This window comes from Poecilia formosa, unplaced genomic scaffold (genome assembly GCF_000485575.1).
Source record: "Poecilia formosa unplaced genomic scaffold, Poecilia_formosa-5.1.2 Scaffold10, whole genome shotgun sequence".
Classification (NCBI taxonomy): Eukaryota; Metazoa; Chordata; class Actinopteri; order Cyprinodontiformes; family Poeciliidae; genus Poecilia; species Poecilia formosa.
In genome coordinates, this window is record NW_006799949.1 from 822,158 (window position 1) to 844,569 (window position 22,412).

Consider the following 22,412-nt stretch of genomic DNA (forward strand, 5'->3'; position numbering starts at 1 on the left):
TCATCAGATATAAAGAAAATTTGGATTTCTAAAGGCATGTTTTTACTCCAATGTGGGCCCCCTGTAGGCCTGCTGCAACCCATACCCTATCCTATCTGTTGCTCCTTCCCTGATGTGATGTCACAAATATATTACAATTGTGGGAGGAACTGTCTGATGTTGATTTCTAAATCAACATCAGACTGAGTGTTGAGTTAGACTGTTGGAGTTAATTTAGAAATCAACACTGGACTGGATTGCTTTGAGTTAGGGAAACTAACTCACTAACACTCATGTTGTTGAATTAACACTGTATTTTTAACATACAACACTTGCACTGGAACTCTGACACTTCTGAATTTGCTGTGTAGCATAAACTGTATGAGTGAAGCACTGTGAACATGCGTACGGATGCATCTTATCACGTCTACTAGGTCGACTGGATTTCTTATTGAGATGTGATAACGTCTCCTGGTTAGATCTTTGATATTGCAGAAAAGCTGGTAGCACGTTAGTGAAGTGTGTTGAATCTTTCATCTAAAACATTTCAGGTCAAAACAGCCCCCAAAACTACATAAAAGATGAGAACATAATCAAAAGTCCTTCTAATCTTAAATTTCATGCTACATTAGTTCTTAATTGTACCCACACAGCTTGGCAAACAATTACTTTAGATCAACATTAGATTCTTTTTCTTTCTTTTTTTTGCTTTTTCCTTTGGTTTGTTATTTTGTTTGTATTCCGTTTTCATTCCTGTAAAGTACTTTGTATTGCCTTGTTGCTGAAAATGTGCTATATAAATAAAATTACCGTTTCTACCAATTTCCAGAAAATAACAAAAAATAAATAAATAAATAAACGGATGTAATATAATGGCTTTAGTAACTGTTTTGTTTAGAGAGTTTCAAACTTTTGATTTTGCTTTGAGGAAGATGATTTGCAAAATGGGTTTTGTTTGCGTCAAGTTGTCTTGGTCGTAGGAGCGTACTTTTCATGTAATGACTCAATGTGTGACCCTGCCCATATACTCCAACCGTTTTTAACAAATGTAAGAAGAATTGATTTGCCATCACACACCCAAGCATTACTTCATTACTCAAATTGGCTTTAAGCCACACTGTGGATTTGACCAGCAGAATCCAGATTCAGTCTATACAACGTTTTATGTTTCTATAACATAAAGGAAAAACTGTAGTAGTCTCATTTTTTTTAATTAGCATATAAACCCTGTTAAGTGAAGTTGTTGATGTGCCGTTACTGGTGCATGTCTGATGCAAAGGCTTTCTAACACCTTTCTCATGTCACGACTCTGAAGACCGAAGGACGTTGTCAGCAGGTTTAATGACAATTAAAAGGGTAAAACTGAAATGAAGACAAAAAATACAATAAATATGTGATCATATGCAGCATAAAATACAATACACTCAATTTCCACCGAACATCACATCCACATGCGCACATCTAGGCTACCAACTGCGCACCCGATAACCTCGCGATATCCTCACATCTAATTAACATAAACATACTCCATCTTAAAACAACACATTAGAGCGCTATCGCTTAGACAGAAACAATGTTGCAAAGTTACAAACTTAATACATACCGGCAATGCAACCATACATGAAAGATTTGAACAGTAATTTACACCAACGAACACCAACGGTGTCTATTTCTACCGTTTAATAAGTTTTGTTTCGAATGACAAAACTTACTACGTGTAGTACCTTAAAATAACATGAGAGGGCAGGCTTTTTTCCTTTTTTCTTGTATAAAAAACAACATTTATAACTTCAAAACAGAACAATTGAATATCTAGTACATATTTTATTGGCTGCAAATATGCCAGAGGTGGAAGTTTTGCCTTCAAGACAAACTAATAAAAACATTGGTTTGACTTCAGTCATTTAGTTTTTTTCAGCACTTTAGGGTTCCTTAATTTCGGGTTGTGTTGGTTAGACACAAAAAAAGCTCTTTAAAGATTGCCATTGACATATTCCTTGTAGTTCTATCCTGGTTGGAGAGAAACGTTCTAGTCTACGGTCTCTTTTCTGCCTGGTTGTTCCTACGGAGTGTCTTTGTCTCATATTTTTAAATGTTATTTTTGTCAATCTCTTGTTGGCTTGTTATGTTTTCTGATCTCTGTATGTTTTTCTTTTGGCACTTATTAGCTTCCATTCATCTCTGTTTTGTAGATTTGTCCCTCAGATGCTTTCACTCTGGTTAATCAGTTTCATGTGTCTTGCTACACTCATCACCTCCCTCAGTTTTTTATTACCCTTTGGTTCTGTCAGTCTCTGCTGGATTATTATTTTTTGCCTGTTATCACCCCAAATTCCTGGCCAAACCTTTTCTAGACAGACTATATCTCTGTACTCCTTTTTATATTTTTTGATTCTCTATGAAACTCTTTATTCCTGCATTTGAATCATCCTCTACAACAAAACAGACAAATCATTGAATTGTTTTTCCTTTGATTTTTATTTCTCTAATGCCAGTTTTTCAAATGAAGTGTTAACTATAACTGGGAGTGAAAAAAATACTATAATTGATGTTTTAAAATGTTTTACTGAATCACCAAAACTGTTAAAGATGTAAAATGAAATGTGTTTTTTATCCTGTACATGCAGTTTGACAGTACATGGAAAGATTATAGTGACTGAATGGAAAGAAATGGGGGTGGAGGGAGAAACTAACTATAAAGGCAATTTGTTTCATTTGAATAGGATAAAGATCCTATTCTGGATCTGTATCCAGAATAGGATTTCATCATTCTTTGCATTTTTTGGCATGGATGGTTTTGTTTTGTTAAAACAATATAAAAGACAAGAAGGAAAGAAATCATGAAAAATTTGAAATTCTCCCAAGTTACGCAGCCTGGCTAAAATGCTGCTTTGTTAGTTTCCAAACACACCCTCTTTATAAAACACAAAGAAGGATATAACCAAAGTGTGAGGGTTCTTCCTTGTGTCCTTTGAGGTTTTCTGTTAGCCCTCATCCTGCTTCCTGTTTCCTCCCACGGTGCAGAAATAGACATGATTGTTAAACTGTGATTCTAAACTGGCCTCAGAAATTACTGTTTGTGAAATTTTTGATAGATTGGTGACTCTTTGGGGGGGAAAACCTACCAATCTTTCCTTTTGACACATTGTCATTCTCTACATTAGCAACAGCTCCAAAAGGTTTGATCTTTAAATTGCTGCCTGGACATGCAAATAGTTACATGTAAACTAACATGAACAATTACCAGCCAACATTTACAAGCAAGATATATTCTTGAGAGCCTTATCCATGACTAAGCTAAATTATTTTTACTATTTATTGCAACCTTCTGAGATTCAAAGCCTTTTTGAAGACCTGCACTCTTACTACACAAATTAGAGCATGCTGCTTTTTTGGCATGGCATTTTCTAATTCGAATTAGGCTACAGGAAACCTGAAAACCTCCCACACAGTATGTTTCAATGATTTTATCTGTTTTCTATACACTGCTTCCTGCTCAGGGCTACATTGAGTATTTAGACTTAATCTATCGTGATGTCCAAAGTCAGTCTTCTGGATCCAGCATATGTTAGCTTGTTCCCTTGTTCAACATACTCAAATAAAGTGATGGCTCATTAGCAAGCCCGTGAAGAATATTGTGACAAGCTACAGAGATAATTGCATCTTTTGAATAAACTGTGTTGAAGCAAAGATGCATCTAAAACGGGCAGGACACCGAGCCTTGAGGAGCTGAACACCCATGTTTTACATCAAGAATTGACCTAGAAAATACTACGAGAGCCTTACAAATCTGTAACTTCTTAGCTGAAAGACACAGATTAACGGTGTGACACATGAGCGAGTGAAAGGAGCCTAGCATTGTTGATGATTCAGATATGGAAACCACTAAGGGTGTTATTTGTTCCTTCTTCTGATCAGACAGGAAATTATATGTGCAGCACATGTTTGTCAATTGGCATCTAAAAATTAGCTGCTACAAGAATGATTTAACCCTTTTTACTACTTAGAATCTTAATCATAAACAGAGTTTGCTACTCATTTTTTATGAGCAGCATTTGGCATAGCTGCTCTTGTAATTCAACTCAAAAGCGAAACAAGTTAGTTTGCTGTATTTGACTTGGCTTTTTCTTTAATGATTTTAACTTTGTTCTGTATTGCTGCCATTGTATTGAGAACAATGGCATCAGAGAAGTCAGAAAAGAGATTTACAAGGATAAAATAACAACAACAACAAATAAATCAGCCACAGATTGTTTTACTTAGTCGTGAACGAGGGGAATTGTTAAATTTTTACAGGCTACATAAAAAAAAAAAAAAACCTAAAAAAAAACTTACCAATTCTCAGAGATACTAATCCAGAGTTGCCATGATTAAAATTAAATAATAAGTAGTGGTAATTGTAATATATTCTGTTATTTGTACTTAAAATAGTAATAGTAGTAAAAGTAAAAACTTCAATAGTAAAATAGTAAAGAACTGAATTTAATTTTAAAATCAGAATAACAAACCTGTGTGATGCAACTACTGGAAGAACAGCACCGCCACATTTTCAGATCATTGATCAATTGATAGTAACAAAATAATAATTTCAGATCCTTAAAATAACATGCTACCAGGATGTTGAAAAAACTTACATCAAAGCAAGAACTGCAACAAGGCCCAGTTCTTTTGTAGTGTCCTAAATGTAACGTATGTAGTTATTATATTTGCTCATGTTCAAATGTGAAAACAAGCATTTGTATGGCTTGTTTATTTACAAGTGGGTCCTTCTTATATTAAGTTATGTTAGACATAGTCAGTTTAATTAATTACTTTATAGTTGTTTCAAATGGAAGTGGATTGAATGATAGGGCCAAAGTACATAACACACAATAAAACAGCTTCTGGCACCATGTTGCGAAACACACTCAGGTTTTTTAATGCATACTCTGACATTCATTGTGTGATTAAGGTTTGGTTCCTCATTCATTGTCAGTTTTGAAGAACTGAAACTATAAGCTCAGAAAGTGTTTATGATGATCATGCTTCCTCCTCACTCACCTGAAGGAGAGAGACAAAAACTTTCTCGAGTTAAGTTTAATGTTGGCAAAGAAATGTAATACAAAATATAAACTTGGTTTTGTAAACAACATGCTTGTGGCATTTTGTTCATTTGACTGCACTCATAAAAAAGGAAGTACTTTCTTTCTTTGTTTGTGGTTGACAAGCAGCTTATTGATACTTTACAACTGGAACGTGGGACAGCAGATGAAGTGAAAGTGTTTCTTTATTGAAATGTGCACTGTGAGAGCTTTCCAAATAAATTATTCAAAGTGCCATGAAACACGAACTCAAAATATGATGCATATTAAAAAAAAAAGTAGCAAAATAAAACTTACACTTATCAAAGTAATCATGGACAGCAATAACAAGCATGGAACTTGGAGCAGAAAGTGGAATAGCGTTACAATCATGAGAGCAGAAAACAAATTAAACCAGCACTGAACAATGAACTTAAATAACAAGAAAATCAGGCGAGTGGTATGAATGTGATGGGCAAAACACAACGAGGCTGAATGAACTTGATCACTGATTCATGGTAGTAAAGTTGCATGAGAACCAAGTAGACAGAGCAGAAGAAATGAGGAAAGGGTGTAGCAAGAAGAAAACAGAAGAAGGAGAGACGATAATTAACCCAGGAGCAAAACTAAGACAAAAAATACCAAAAGCAGAAATAGACCTGACAGTCATCTAAGAAAAATAAATTCAAATGTACAAGAGACAGAAGATAGGCATAAAGTGTGAAAATGGACATATAACAATGAACTATACAAAGAAACAATAATCCAAACACCCATGAATATGAAAAAAAAAACTTATTAAACTTCATCTGTTTTGACGGGGGGTTTTTTGTAGCCATTTATTTTCAGGAATACATTTTTGAACACCTCTGGTTGTTTTCAATGTGAACATAACCCCGTTTAATGGTTTCCTGTTAACAAGGCGTGTTGATTAGTCATGTAAGCTTGTCGCAGTAAGAAATTAAACAATTATAGTCTCAAGATGACTTAAAATGGGCGCAATCATTTCCATTCCGATGGTGAATATTTTTTTAAGTGTTGTTTTGTTTACAAAGACTTTATAATCCATTTTATGTATAGTTGTGGTTGTGTGTGGTTTTTATTTCCTTTTTATTTATTGTTTTTGGTTGTTGTGTTTTATTTTTGAAATTAAATGGTTTTCTGTTCCAGTGTACAGAGCTCTGTACAAATTTTAAAGCACAGCAGTCTCTGAGAGGCTGACCTTGCATTATTATGACATCATCAACATATTATAAGTTCTGGGAAATGTATTGTCCAGCAAAATTTACAGGAATCTTTCATAATTTATGTGGTTTCTTCAGCATCAACATAGATTCTCAATTGCTTGCTAAATTTTGACAATTGCCTTATGTCATGACACAACTTCACAAGATACTTAAATCTAATTTTAGTCAGGTGAATATAACAAAAAATATGTGTCAGATAGTCATTCTTATGCCCATCATGTTCATATTGTGACCTTCTGGATTTCCTAACATGTGCACTCCTAGAAGATCATCAAACAGATATGCTAGATTTCACAATGCTTCAGTATTCCACTTTGTCATATTAAATGCCCCCATTTCATCTGAAAAAGCATTTCGATAAGCTATCTGATGACCTTTTTTTAGCGTAGAATCTATGCTGAAGAAACCACATAAATTATAAAAGCTTCCTGTAAAAACAACCTATTGTTTCAGAGGTAGTGCAGATTTTGTAATGTAGACATGAGGTTGAGTCAGTACATGTGTCTGTTTTCTTAATCCTTCCTGGTCAAGTGGGGGATCAGCAACGTCCCACACAGAACAACACAGAGAATTGACAAAAGATTCATGATTTTTAAGGCAGCTGGATTACTCATACATGCACACGGGGAGAAAACGCAATATATTTCGAAAGAGGCCAGGATTTGAATATAAGACTTTCTTGCTTCGAGGCAACAGTGATGGTGCTGGAGATTCAGAAGCAAAGGACTCAGTGGTTTGCTATCTATGCTGTATTCCTGCCCAAAGTCAAGCTTGATCTAATCTTTTCATGTAGGTGAACTTTTATGTAAAAATAAGAAAATTAGCTTATGTTCCTCTTTTGCGTTTGTGCATTGTTTTTGACAGATCTGTTGAAACAGGCAAACTTAGCACACTTTGGATCAGAGGCTACGAAGACTCTTACAAAACACTCTTGCTGTTATGTTTGCCTTCAGAGGAAATCATGTTTCTACAGATCAATTCCAAAATTGAAAATGCCAGACCATTTATGATTTCAACATGCTGTTTATTTTTATTAGCATTTGTTGCAAGCAGCGCAGCTGTTTTAGCCAAAACTGCATTACCAAGTTATTTTTATTTCAAGGTCCTGCGTTGTTCACACATTTCCTTTCTACTGGTGCCTTTGTACTGCATTCCTGCTCGACTGTTTACACAAAGCAGTCGAGTTGTTTACCACGATACATAGTCCCTGAGTTCACAGCCTCCTTCTTCTCTAGGGACTTCTAATATGCGTCTTGAAATCAGTGACTAATTAAAAACATATTGCAGCCTTGGTGATCGTTGCCGCTGGACACTGTTCTCTAAGTCACAGCAAAATGTCTCCCTTGCAGCTGAGCCTTAATTATATCTCACCACCAAACCCACTCCACCAGAACTTACCTAAAGTATTAATCTTTTTCTTTTCATTGTATTAAGTTTCCAGTCATTGTGGGATCACTGTGTCACTTAGTGCTGCAGTGGTAAAAATATTTTTGTTTGTTCACAAAATCCTGTTTTGGAAATTGACAGAGTAGAATTAGTGCCCAAATGTTGCACTTGTTCACTGATAAGGGATTCAAATATGTTTGCAAGCACAAATAATTTAGAAATGGACACATCATTGTTTCAAGTTGGATCTCTTCCTTGTGACAGGGAAATAACAAAAGGAAATTTTCAACTTAAAAATTACATTGGTAAACAAACTGAGATTTAAAAATAAGACTCAAAGGAGCAGCTACAATTTCAAAAGCCAATTTTAGGTTCCAATTTATCTGGAGTTTGGGTTTTTGGGGGATGAAGAGTTTTTTGTTTGTTTGTTTTTTTTAAGCTTAAACTGCCTCTGCTAGAGAAAAAGGTATTAAATTAAAAATATGAACATTTCCTCAGGCTCTACCAGCCAGTGGTGAAACATCACTTTTCACTAACGTTGAGCAAAACGTTGTTGCTCAACTTTTTAGAGTTGAGACAAAACTAACATTTTTTCTAAACAGCACAGACAGAAACAAGAGTCACTTTTGACTCTTGAGCAATTCAAGCAGGTTTGCTTGCACATCTGCTTTAGCATTAACAATAACATTCACCACTTCCTTGATTATTAGCGGAAGTTGTACCTATTCTGTGTGTGCTAAAGGTTTTTGGGGTGTACTCTTTTTCCGCAAATGTTTCTGTAGTGAGAAAATTAATGACAAGGTGGAATCCATGGTGTGTGGTTTTCCTTAGTGCTGGTTAAAGTACGGACAAAGTAAAAATAATATTTGAAAGACCCTAAAGTTATGCACATTTTAATAAGAATGCCGCTTCCAACTTTATAGTTGTCTTTGCGTATGATCACAAAATGTAAAGGATGAATATTTGTTTAAGGTCCTGTACTTTTTACAGTGTCCGTATCTACTTTCAATCTGAGATGGAGGTTCTGAAGCAAAACAACAACAAAAAAAGTTCAGTTCAGTATTTGCTGATTTTCTGTGGAACATGAGGACATCTGAATTATTTGAGGACACACTATTGGCTGCCACGTGTAAAGCAGCCAATTAAGCCTAATCGTTTATTTCCCTTGACGTTCATTGGCTGTTCACCAAGTCCGCAGATGTTAGCTTCTGTGGTATTAGGACAGCTCCCACTGTTTACATTAATGCTTATTTGGTGTAGAAATTATTAAAATATGAAGTTGTACTCATTTTTAGAGAGAGCTGTTCAACGGAAAACCAGGAATCCACTGTGATGATAGTGATCATATTGTATTTTAATATGATCCAGTATTTAACTAGATGCTTTCATTAAATGAATTATTTATTGTTTTTCCATATTTTGTGTTTTCTTGTTCTTGTTAGTGTCAACTGTTTTAATTAAGCCTTTGTTTTGTCTCCACTTCAGAGCTTCCAAGATGAGAAAAATCAAGGGAAGACTTTTCTTGTTGGTTGGAGCCATCTGCCTGCTGGCTTTCCCTTTCTTTAGGTACTCTGATTATCAGAAATCTTTCCGGAAGAACACTGACGAGAATAACAGACAAAAAAAGACACTCAACAAAAACAACTCTTACGTGCACTCTTGGGGAAAATGCCGGCAAAATCTGACTGCAGCCAACATCACAGGCTTCTCAAATCTTCCTGAGAATATCAAAGACTTTCTCTTCTATCGTCACTGTCGGCATTTCCCCATGCTGCTGGACCTCCCTGATAAATGTGGAGGAGCCGAGAAATCGGGAGACGTCTTCCTTCTGCTGGTCATCAAGAGCTCCCCGGCCAACTACGAACGGCGGGAGGTGCTGCGGAAAACATGGGGTAAAGAGAGGTCATACAACGGCATGCCGATTCGAAGGATCTTCATTTCCGGAGTTTCAGGTGACAGTTATGAAAAAGAAAGACTGAACAATCTCCTGAAGCTGGAGCAAGAGGAGCACAGAGATATCCTCCAGTGGGACTTCAGTGACACGTTTTACAACCTCACTTTGAAGCAAATACTCTTCCTGGAATGGATGGAGAGAAACTGTCCGAATGCTCGCTTCCTCCTGAATGGGGACGACGACGTGTTTGCCCACACAAACAACATGGTTGTGTATCTGCAGAGCCTCAAAGAAAATAAGGGGAGCAAGCATCTCTTCACTGGTCATCTGATCCAGAATGTGGGGCCCATCAGAGCAACGGGGAGCAAATATTTTGTCCCAGTTCAGGTACAGGAATCAAACTCGTACCCTCCGTATTGTGGCGGAGGGGGCTTCCTTCTGTCAGGATATACAGCAATGCTTATATACCGCATGTCCAAATCCATACCCATTCTTCCCATCGATGATGTTTACATGGGGATGTGTCTGGCCAAAGCCGGACTTGGCCCATCCTCACACATGGGCGTGAAGACAGCAGGGCTGCACATTCCCTCCAACAAAATAGACAAATTCAGCCCGTGCTTCTATAAAGACGTTTTGCTGGTGCACAGATTCCTCCCGGCTCAGATGTACCTGATGTGGCACAGCACACAGAACCCAAAACTAAAATGTGACGACGCTTAGAAAAGACGTAACAAAACTGAACAATGTCTCATTTAGGAGGGTGGAGCTTATAAAGTGTACACTACCTCAAATGACCATGCAAGTGAACAGAAATTTGCATGGACAGAAACATTGCACTGGCACTGACTACTGGATCATTTCAATCTGTGTGTCAGGTGGATTAAAACATTGTTTTTTCTTAGTTTCCTAATGGATGTTATTTCAGTAATTCATTAAGATTCTGGACAAGTTTCTCAGGGATTGCTTTGCAGGTTCTATGCACTTGTTATTTAGATCTTGTTAGCTGAGTGATACCAGATAGATTGAGACCAACAATAAATCTTAAAACCACACATTATAAAATGCAAATAGAAAAAGTTTAAAGCATCGGAATGAAGCAATAGGTGATTCTCACTTAAATGCTTTTGAATATTACAGTGTTTAAACACTGACCTTTATGCACCTTGGCTGTATAAAGGTCGGGGTTTTAAAGGAAACATCCACCTTTCTTTATCTTGTTTGTAACAATTCAAGCAAGGACATGAGACTGTAGATCACTATGCTGATTGACAAGACTGCAGAATAATTTATAATAGTTTTTTTAAATGTTTTAACGTAATCTAACAGTAGTAGCTCAACTTCCTATTTGCTTTTTCATAGATTTGTAACCATTAAAATCTTACAGGACATTTACTGGATTTAAACTTCCAAACTTTTCACCAGGCCAGTTTTTCCACTCGCATGTTGCAGCTGATATCAACCTATTTATTTGTAGAGTTAGAGTTAACTAACTGAACATTATTGGTTGAGTTGAAAGAAGAGATACCAGCGCAAGCCTTTTACCTACCTCTTTGTGAGTTCAGGAAGCAATTGTTAAAAAGAATTTCAAAGAGCAGGGCGTCAATCGCAAACTGAACATCATGCAGGGTCAACAGGAAGGTGGGAGTGTATGCATGTGTGAATGGGGAAACACAGCCGCACGTCACAGTGAGAGCATGCATTCTCACACAAAGGTAAAAATAAAAAAGAGTAATAGACAAGTGCACACCATAAGAATTATAATACTGTGCAATTATTTAAAAAAATTTATAAAATATATATTTCAGATTAAATCTAAGGTGAAGCTGAGTGAGTTAATATAGAGAAGATAAATGCTCAAGATGCATATATATATATATATATATATATATATATACATATATACATATATGTATATACATCTACATGTATATATACATATACATGTATATGCATGTATATGTATATATACATGCATATACATTAATAAGAATTAATGGATTATTTACAAAACATTATCAGTTGCAAACAAAAAAGGTTAGACTAGTGAAGGAAATATATGTGGGCTGCATATTTCTGCATGAGATTTCATGGCACAAAAAATTGAATGTTTTATCCCAAGGATATTTAACCTACTATTAAGTATTGAGCAATTCTTCCTGTGTTGTACTACAACTGTGTGTTAGCTGTATGTACAGTGGCTCTGAAACATGTACCCAACACTGTAGAAATATCTGGTTCTTAAAAAACTGAGACAAAGAAAAATATGTTTCAAACATTTTATATTTTTAATGTGAGACATAAAGAAAGGACGGTCACAACCGGTGCTTCTTAAAACAATTTTATTCAATTTCAGCATTCTGTCTTCTTCAGTCAGTACTGTAACTACTACCAGTTGAGGCGAAGATGATGAATGTAAGCTAAAGATCAACTTTCTTTGCAGGTTCTTCCTGTTTTTTGCTCTTAGTTTCATCCGAGGTTACAAGTTTATCACTCAGACAATGACTTCAGCCTTTTGCACAGTGCTATAACATGTTTTGTTACAGAGCAACTGAGAAGATAATCTTTTTATTTTTTTTCCCTTTTGTATCTTGTCCTTTACTCATGTCTGTAATAATTTCCTGGGTTGAATATATTTTAAAATGGGGGATAACTCAGTGCATCTTTTGACCTTGATGATATTAAAGACAGTTGATGCTGGTTTGTGTTGCACCGCCTTACACTTGACTCACAGTTTTTCCTCTAGACTATAAAAAATAATTCTTAATGAAAGACTGAAAAATTGATCTTGAGCTGTTGTTTTGGTTCACATTTATTGTGGAAATGATTCACGAGTTGCTATATCAAAGCAACTGTATGCATTCATGAACCATACATTCAGATAGCTGTGGTGTGTTGTTTTCTAATTAACAATCAATATGAACTGTTTGCTCTGACAAGTTAAACTTTAATTTCCTGTGTGGATTAAATTTCATAATAGGCTGGGATTTGAGGAAGTGTGGAGATTTTATCTATTATATATTTTTCATAATAAAAATGTCTTTGAAATAATGTGTGGTTTGTGTATGTTAAAACAGGCTATTATTTAATACAAAGTTTTATGTAGTCGTTTTCTTTCCAGAGGCTGGCTAAAAGGAAACACTGAATGTGTACTTGAGATTGATTTTCTAGATAAACATTTCAGTCATCAAAGCAGAACTGAACAAACATATCTATATTTGGTGACCGGTTTTTCACAGGGCATTATAATTGACTCTGCCCTTCTGAGATATATCTTGTAACAAGACACAAAGCCGGATGTGTTTCATCGTTTAATCTTTTTGAAACTCCTAACTATGTCTTTCTTCAATCCAGAGTTGAATACAAGGTGTATCAGCCGGATAAATAAAAAGCAAAAGCAGAATGTCCATCCATCCACTTTCTGTACACCCTTGTCCCTTATTGGGGTCCGGTGGACCCTGGACTGGTCTGTCGCAGGGCAAAAGCAGAACGTATGATCAATAATGTGTGGTTGGGCCATTAAATCTTTGGGCTTCAGGTAGCACACGTACGGTTTTCAGGAAGGAAAATAACAGCCAATGTAATTTGGTCAACATTATTGACTGTACTGCCAAATGTCACATTGAGCTATAATCCAACTTTTTGAAGTTGTTGGGTACTCATAGAGAAAATGATGTAATAGCACCATCTAGTGCATAATAAATGGCTTTACCATTCCATCCTCCGTTGTCTATACCAGCTGGTTGTGTGGTTTGCATGGAGGTCATGGAGTGAGAGGCGGGGTACGCCCTGGACAAGATGACTTTTCCCGTCTTTTTCTGAAATTTTTTAAATAGAAGTTATACTTTTTGTACAATAAATTTATTTTCCTTCTTACCTAGAAATGTAGGTTCTTGAATGAACGCTATACTCAGCGAGACCCTTTATTTATGCCAAGAACATGACAGGAAATTTTATTAAGTTTTAACATCTTGTTTAGTATTTCAAATATATATATTTTTTATTATGAAGTGTAAGTCAGACCAGGGTGACATGTGGTTTTCAAACTTCACTCAAACTATGGCCATATATGCCAAATAAAAGCAGGTTTAATTGTTTTAATGTTTTCCAGTGAAACCGTCTGTTAATTATGAGGAAAAATTGGGGTCAGAGAAATATTTTCTTGGACTTGGACATTTTAAGATAACAACTGAAATGATGAGAAGGTTAAAATGAAAGCAGAAAAGGCAAACTGAGATAATGTGGGAAAAACTGAAAAAATATTACATACAGTGAAGTCAAAATGACACTGGTGCAAAGACATGACATCATGCGTTGTGTAAGTGAGCTAACACTTCAGAACAGGATTAGACAACAAGGCAATATTTCTCTTGCAGCATATCAACATCCAGCTATCCCAAACCTGCTCAGGAAGAACACAGCATTTTCAGAATCTGTCATTTTCATTAAGACATTATTTTCACTTTATTCTCAATATGACTTTAATCATTAAACAAAATATCTCAATATTTAAAGTTTGTCATACAATTCTTCCGAAATCAAATTTCAACTTTATTCTGTAATGGAAAAAAAATATTTAACATAAAATCATAAAACCTTGGGGGAAAGTAACTAAGAACTGAAATGACCTTTTTAGTTGATTTATAAACTTGGGTGAGATCATTAGCCAGCCATGGTGTACTGTCATTTTCTTACAACACTTTCTTAGACAGACCAAATATTGGTCAAATGTTTGAGATGCAAAATTTCCAATTCATATTGACTGAACTGGCAAATAGGTGGAGAGAGTGACAGAGAGAGAGGATGCAAAAACCCTCTGACATTTGCATGTATTGTTTCCCATTTTGATGAATAAACTACTTCACCATCTGATTCATGGTTAGTGCTGCTCTAGTTGGACAGTGTTGGTCTGTGTTGTTTGCATTGTAATTTGGTTGGCTTATTCTACTACAAAAATAAACTTTGATCTTACCTTGTTCAGCCTCGTTCCATCTAAACAGGCTGAGAAAATCGTCAGAACCCTTAGGTGAATTTGCAGTTTTTTCTCAGAAGTCAGATGGCATGTTTTGATTAAGTTTGATTTATTACTTTTTGAAATTAGTATTGTTTTCCTTTGTTCTCGCTCGGTTTTATGAATGAATAGATGGATACTTCTCTATTTTTTTATCAATATATTTGTGTATTTTGTCACCCCTCAGCTGTCATTTTTTATAATAGCTCTTTGTGCCTGTATCTTATAGTTACATTTTTAATGTTATATGTATAAGATTAATAATACTACAATAACTAAACTTTTTTTAAAAATCGTTTTCATTTTCTGTGTTTTATCTTTTTTTCTCTCCAGAAAAATGTTGTGTTTTTTTAATGGTAGTTCTTTTCTTTTGTTCAGTGCTTACACAACCTGCTATGACTACACGTTATTTCGAAACTGGAGGCTATTCATTGTGACAAAGGAATGTAAAATTCCTTGAAGGTACCTGGAAAGGTGTGTCCATTTGACCAACACAACAGAAGCAAACATGGAACAGTCCCACCTAATCTGAATTTAAACTACATTATAACCAAATGTTATGACTGGGGCGGAAACCAGTGCACATGGAGAAATTTTCTATTAGTGGAAACTGCAAATACCTTTTACTATCTTTTACTTCAAAATATAAAAAATAAAAAAAAAATCTGTACTAGCGCATCATAATTTAGAATGAAATGGTAAATTAATGTTGCCTGGACCGTGAGTATAGATGTAGAGCAGGGGTCCCCAAACTTTTTCCTGCGAGGGCCACATGACTGTTCCCTTTTTTGGTCAGGGGCCGGTGTTAGTTTTTCGAGAAAGAAACCTTAGAAAAGTTTTGTTGACGGTGGATTACTGCCAACGACATATTCACGTTTGTAGATAGATTTTTACCCAGAATGCAAATGGGAAAAAAAACGTGAGCGAAACGGTGACTGGTACTGACTAGTATATATTCTATTGAGGGAGACTTTGTTGCATATCTGCTCTAGAGCCCCCTTGGTGGTTGAAGAAGAATCCACATATATATGAAAAAAAAAACACTGAATGCTCTCTGGTATTGTTCAGGGGGCCGGACCAAATGAGGAGCCAGGCCGGCTCCGTAGCTTATGTAGAGTATATCCTTATTCTTCCAGTAGGTATGCCTCCATCCTTGAAATTCCATTCTGCGCATGCCCAATGAATAGGCGGCAGCCTGACACGCTAAACTCAGGGTAAAAACATCCACACCATTTTCTGTGACAGCATCCCGAACTGAAAACACTACGACTGCCCCACAAAACCCTGTAAGCTTCTCGTGTAAGCCAGGGGGCCTCATCAAATCTTTTTATTGTCGTCATGAGGTAAGAGTTATTTCTGGAAAATGTTTTGTGATTTTCTTCAGACTCTATTGTAAATTTTCAAGTGCTCTTCCGCTATATAATGACGTCTATAACTGCTCCCCCTTGTTGTTCAAAGCTTGAAATCAAGCTAATAACTAATACAAAAATCGGTCCTACAGATTCTGAAAATCCGACTGGATTGCATAGGAATCTATTGTATTTCCTTCTGTTTGAAATATATTTAATCTCCGACTTTAAGAATAACTATGAAAGTAAGCAAAACTTTATTTATAGAGTATTAGTCGAGACATAAAATCACAAAAGGTCTTCAAAATCCAACAATTCATGACAAGAAAACGATAAGTAAAATAAATAAAAGCAGATTTCATAAAGATATGATTTTAAATGGCTTTTAAGAGACCGAGTCCACCGATCTCAGTTTCAAAGGAAGAGGAAGAGGGACTATCTCACAAAAGGTTCTGTCTCCTTTTTTTTTTTTTTTTTTTTTTTTTTTGCTGCAGAGATAACAATTTCAGTTTTGTCTTCATTTAATTAAAGAAAACTGTCTGCCATCTAATTTTAAGAATATAACAGAGTGTTAGCACATTAACAAACTGGATTTTATTTTTTTTTCACATGGATGATATGAGGTGTATAGTTTCATTCAGAAAGCAATTCATGCGGTTGCCAGTTGTATAAACAGTTAACATATTTTGTGTTATTTTCTTTTGCTTTTTTCTTATAGGATTTTTAGAAGAGGCAACATTGCAGCTGTCTTTGTGCTGGGAGCTACTTTTTTGGTCATTTACTTCTGTCAGAACAGTGCTGACCTTACAAACTACAATTTCTCCAGCAGCCCACTGACAGATGTCGTTAATAATGACAGTCAATCAGAAACTGTCATCAAATTACACACACATGAATTTTTAGTTCCAAAATGTGAAGCAAACAAGTCGGTAGCTGACATGAAAGACTTCAGCTCTCTTCCCGATACCATCAAAAATTTCTTGTACTACCGCCATTGCCGTACGTTTCCCCTGCTGCTAGACCTGCCAGGCAAGTGTTCCAAAGAGGTCTTCCTTCTGCTTGTCATCAAAAGCTCTCCTTTGAATTACGACCGTCGGGAAGTGCTACGTAAAACCTGGGCCAAAGAGAGGCTCCACAACGGTGCGTGGATTCGACGGATATTCATCTTAGGAACATCGGATTCTGGTTACGAGAAGAAAAAGCTAAACAAATTACTGAAAGTGGAACAAGAGGACTTCAATGACATCCTCCAGTGGGATTTTAATGACACGTTTCACAACCTCACACTGAAACAGATGCTCTTCTATGGGTGGATGGAGAGAAACTGTCCAAATGCTCGCTTCCTGTTTAACGGCGACGACGATGTGTTTGCCCACACTGACAACATGGTGGAATATCTCCAAAACCTCCCTGACAATGATGGAAGCAAGCACCTTTTCACTGGCTACTTGTTTCTGAACGAAAAGGTCGTCAGGTGGAAGGGAAGCAAATATTTCATCCCAGTCCAGATACAGGAGTCAAACACATACCTACCTTACTGTGGAGGAGGGGGATACCTTCTGTCCGGCTACACGGCTTTGGTGATATACAGGATGTCGCAGTCCATACCCATCCACCCCATCGATGATGCTTACATGGGGATTTGTCTGTCCAAAGCAGGACTTTCACCTTCTTCTCACATCGGTGTGAAAACATTAGGGCTGAATATACCATCTAAAGGAGCAGACAATCTTGAACCTTGCTATTTGAGAGATCTTCTATTGGTACACAGATTTCTACCAGCTGATATGTATCTGATGTGGAGAGAAGTTCATAATCCACATTTGAAATGTAACCCCTGAAAGAAAGACAGATAAGGATTCCAGTCTGTTGGATACATGGACCGTAGCTTAACGATGCCAAAAAAAAAAGAAAAAAAAAAGCTGGATATGTTTTTCTTTTAAGCATTTGGGCTCTTTTCATAAGCTTGAAGTTTATTTTAAAAAGGTTATTTGAATCATTCAGAGGAGAATTTATTGAACTCAAATTTTAATTTATTGTATATGACTGTGTGTGCTTACAGGTTTATAAGAAAGTAAATGTCTGTTTTAATGACTCAAGCTAAAGAAAGAAGACAGAAGACCAGGAAAGGGAATGCTAGACATGACTTGTCTAAATATTTACATGTTTTTTTCTTTTCTATTTCATTGTCATGTTCAAACCTGAAAATATGGCTGATTTTACCGTCAGTCATAATGTGAAACTGGTACAAGCTTTTGTAAACATGCATATAAATGAGAATAAATGAGAATAAGTTTGCACAAACGGGCAGTGTAGCTAATCCACAAGTGGTTTGGTGAAGGGTGTTACTTCATAATTACATGTGAAGTACAAGGAAAAGAAGCCATGCTGAGGGTAAAGTGCCTCTAAACTATAGGTTAGCTTGCTGTTGTGTAGGATTTGTTGTTATTTTAGGGAGGTAGTGAAGTAGGAAATTTCATCATCTTCAACTATGTTTTACATGTTGGGCCTTGAAGCGCAAACCAGTCGGAGGAAATTTAACAAAGATTTTACAAATGAGGCACCCAGAAATATTTTAATGCCAAAACTGGTCATAAAATGTAGCAGAAACTTGGTGGAAGAGCCAAGGTAAAGTGCACTTGCTTTGCAGTCAGAATATTAATTGTTTTAAGGATTAGTGGGCTTTGACAGAACCAGTTTGAAACAGGTCAGTTGGAGATAGAGTGGAGCGTTTATAGAACTCGTTTTTGCTATTTGGTGTTGACACTTTACAGGTGAAAAGATGCTTAGCTTGTTGCAGCATTTCTGTGGATCGAATTCAAAACCCATAAAAAATAACTAGTAAAGCTCTGATTTATTAACTTATTGGAAAACAGGGTGATATTGATCAGTTTTTCTAATTTATCAGAATATGCCTCACATGAGACCAGCTCCTATATGTTAACTTGTGACTAGGGAGTTACTTTGTTGCTTCACGTATAATTTACTTGTTCATGAGGAGATGTTACATGTAGAACAATCCATTTTAATATGAAGTTACAACCAGGTCGTCTTTCATTACTGCAATACCTACATTTTTATTTTATATTTTATAAAACTATCAGTTAATTCAGTGTTGTACAAAAATAAATGTGTTTCTCAACCCAAGTGGATTTGGAAGAGTAATTTGGAAGATATAATCTTTGGTTTGAATGTTGAAACATCTCTTATCTAGAAGCTGCTTTACAAATTTTTATTTCGGAAATAACTTAGTAATGAGATTTAAGGCTTTAAAGACAAGTGTTTTAAGTTTAAATTAGGTTTCAAATAAACATAGGAATCATGTTTAACCAAGCTTGGAAAAGCACAAACATTTCCTTCTTATGGTTCAAAATCCTTTTGGAAGGATAAAAAGCATGCTGTAGCTGACTGGACTGAGGAATGAAATCAATGTAAACAACTATTTTGAAACTCCTAATGGCTGATGTCACAGTTGTTTTTGTGAGGGGTTGTTGAAAGAAATTCTCTTTATTGGCAAAGAAATTCTCTTTATTGGCAAAACAAGACGTCACTGAAACCGGCTGCACCTGCAAGTTCAGGGAGTTTCTATGGGGAGGAGACCTAATTCCTAATTCATAAGGAGAAGCAAACTACATTATCATGAGAAAATAGTGGTACAAAGAGACAGATTACTGTACTGTCAGCCAAACTTTTGACTCCCAGAAAGTTGGAGCGAAGCCCCAAATTACAACTGGTGATGTAGATAAGCTTAAGGCAGAGTTTTCAGATAGTTTAAGCAACTTTGACTTAGAAGTTCCTCTTGTGTTCATGTGTGTGTTTAAGAAATACTTCTAAATTAGGTCTCATTCCTTAGGTTTTCACAATTTTCTCTTTCTTTGTGACCATCAGGAAGGGTACAAGAGTTAAGAGGATGTTGTACCTCCTCTTTTCTTCACAAAAAGTTTTGTTTTGAACTTTGACTCATAAGCTTTAACTGGTATTTGGTTGCATAAAGCTGTTGTGGAACATATTGGCGATTATGATATAACCGTAGTCTGAAGTATAAGAAGATTACCGAAGGGTGTAAGTGGCTTTTGTTAGATGGTGGTTTCAAGGCAGAAAATGCAAAGCTATTTGACAGTAAGAAGTGATAAAGAAGGAACCACTTTTAGCCATAAGAAGATAGTGGGAGCTAAAGGTAAGTCCTTTTTAAAAAAAGATAATGCAGTACCTTATTTCAGGAACTTAATTTGAATAGATTAAGTGGTTAAGGCTCAAACTTAGAGGTGAAATGTAAGGGTGAGAAATTAAAACACGAGCAGAAACAATATGTTTTTCCAAAAGCAAGTAATTTAGAAGAAAATTAAATGTCATATCTCGGGGGCTAAAGATTAGAAGGATAAGAAACAAAGACTTTTTTTATTAAATAAACTCCACTGCACTAGAAAAAAAACTAATGTCCCAGTATTTGAAAGCTGAGTTCATCATATTGACAATATAATGACAATTTTATGTTATAGCAAATTTCCACATGATTGACAGCAAGTTATCTAAAATTCAATTAATTGTTTTGTTTTATTTAATTATGTTATCTAAAACTATTTTTTCAAATAGTGATGCCCAGGCATAGGTAAGTCACTAGGTGGCAGCAGCAATGCTAAAACTTAACAGGCTGCCTGTTCAACCCAGTAGAAGAAGTACCCTGCAGAGACACCGTTGTACGAGCAGATGAAGTTTGTGACAGTGGAGGCAAGTGGAGTAAAATCATGTATCACCAGCAACAGACACAGGCAAAAGTTTGCAACAAACTTATCTTTAATTAAATTTCAAGACCAAATGTACATCAGGAGAAGGTTTATTTAAATTTGTTTTTATAAAAGAAATAAAGAATCAATGGGACAAAATGAATATTTACTGAGAGAATCGGTTCAAGCACAAGGCAACAAACAGCATAAATGAAAATCCTTGTTGTACTAAGTTATATATTTATATAAAACAATAATATTAATAAAATGAAACCTGAAAACTATTTCACCTGCAATCAAATCTCTGAAACACATGAAACGATCTTGAACAAATTTACCCTATAAACTTTTATGAGAAACTCTACACACTGATATATTTTAAGCCAAACTGTCAGTACTTGTCAAATGGTATATCTGCAGAGATTATAAATAATTATTTAACGAAGCACTTATATTGAAATTAAACCCATATCTGTGCAATGAAAGTTTTTGTTCAGTCTTATGTTATATGCAAAATGTTCTGTTTATGATTCCTACAGCTTTGCATGTAAAAAAATAAAAAATAAATTTAAAAAAATCACAGCAATATGATGTGATAAGGAGCATTACAAAGCTGTACATTAACTTTTGCTGCTTTCGCTGAAACCAATGTATATGATCCCATTACTCATTACGAAGTATCCACAGGCTTCCAAATAAAGGAAAGAACAAAAATAAAAGAAATACTGCTGAGGAAGACAATAAATAAACTTTATAATTCAATACTGCTGCTGTTAAACAATGTCTGTGTGGTTCAGCAAGGCCTCTTTCTCAGCCTTTTGTGCTTTATCTGTCGTCCTGGATCATATTTTCAACCTTTTTTGACAGGTCAGAGAAAGACGGACGCTTGTCAAAGTCGTACGTCCAGCAGTCCTTCATCAAACTGTAGACCTGGAATTAATGTGGGAAAATGATTGGATGTAGCAAATTATATTTGTAGAGATGTTTTTTTTATTCAGGTGGTGCCCAATACTAAGACAGAGCAAACATACCTGCAGAGGGCAGTTTGGAGGAGCTGGCAACCTCCAGTTGCTCGCCAGCATGTTTGCCAGATGCATGGAAAGAGATGTACCTTGGACATTTTGTCCGATCTCCTGCAAACAAAGCTGAGCAGAAAAAACATATTATTGTAATTTAAAATAAACATTAGACACCCTGCATTCCTGAATGCAACAATGTCCCACTTTCTTACTCTTTTGGGATTGATGCTATTGTCACAGTAAGAGAAGAGCTCATGGAGAACGATCCCGAAACTCCAGACATCTGATTTGTGGGAGAATTTATTTTCATTAAGGCACTCCGGAGCTAACCTGCGAAACACGCAGCAACAAGACTTTATCAAAAGCTTAAGACACACTTTTATTTTACATTTCAGGTCAAAAATTTTGATTACAAGACATTTGTTTGAAACTTTTGCAATAATCATGTCAGCTCTGTATGGAGACCCTAATCCTCTTCGATTGTGCTGAATGTGGTGTCAGCTATAAAGTATACATGCCCTTGAAGGGGAGCAGGTACCAGCAAAATCCACTCTTTTTTTCTAACTTGATCTTAAATTTGAGATTTAAATGTGACCTATAAGCCAAGATCACATCAGGCAGTAAAACAGAAGGAGGGAAATGTTTTCACATATTGATCTAGATGGTTGGTGCTTTACATATTATAAGTGATGTTTCAAGTTTTCTTTTTGTTTAAAACTGCTAGTCGTTGTACTTTGTTCTCT

At 35.8% G+C, this 22,412-nt stretch overlaps 3 protein-coding genes across 6 annotated transcripts in view; 2 read left to right on the plus strand and 1 right to left on the minus strand.

The window, feature by feature from the left end:
- The window catches only part of LOC103129919 (N-acetyllactosaminide beta-1,3-N-acetylglucosaminyltransferase 3-like), a 14,663-nt gene extending 3,862 nt beyond the window's left edge, over positions 1-10,801 (plus strand). The window contains exon 2 of the mRNA XM_007541153.2: positions 9,158-10,801. Coding sequence (XP_007541215.1) covers positions 9,168-10,289 — 1,122 coding nt within the window. The 5' untranslated portion in view covers positions 9,158-9,167 and the 3' untranslated portion in view covers positions 10,290-10,801. The remainder of the gene's footprint in view (positions 1-9,157) is intronic.
- A 4,992-nt stretch (positions 10,802-15,793) lies between these two features.
- LOC103129923 (N-acetyllactosaminide beta-1,3-N-acetylglucosaminyltransferase 3-like) lies at positions 15,794-18,694 on the plus strand. Its single transcript, XM_007541164.2, has 2 exons — positions 15,794-15,920; positions 16,645-18,694. Exons 1-2 carry the CDS (start codon positions 15,916-15,918, stop codon positions 17,765-17,767), a joined length of 1,128 nt encoding a protein of 375 aa, XP_007541226.1. The 5' UTR covers positions 15,794-15,915; the 3' UTR covers positions 17,768-18,694.
- A 2,008-nt stretch (positions 18,695-20,702) lies between these two features.
- Positions 20,703-22,412, minus strand: part of jak3 (Janus kinase 3 (a protein tyrosine kinase, leukocyte)) — a 28,781-nt gene continuing 27,071 nt past the window's right edge. For all 4 annotated transcript variants that reach the window (XM_016665063.1, XM_007541184.2, XM_007541192.2 and 1 more), the window contains 3 exons: positions 21,882-21,999; positions 21,682-21,795; positions 20,703-21,580 (listed from right to left, as the gene is read on the minus strand). In XM_016665063.1, coding sequence (XP_016520549.1) covers positions 21,476-21,580; positions 21,682-21,795; positions 21,882-21,999 — 337 coding nt within the window. In that variant the 3' untranslated portion in view covers positions 20,703-21,475. The remainder of the gene's footprint in view (positions 21,581-21,681; positions 21,796-21,881; positions 22,000-22,412) is intronic.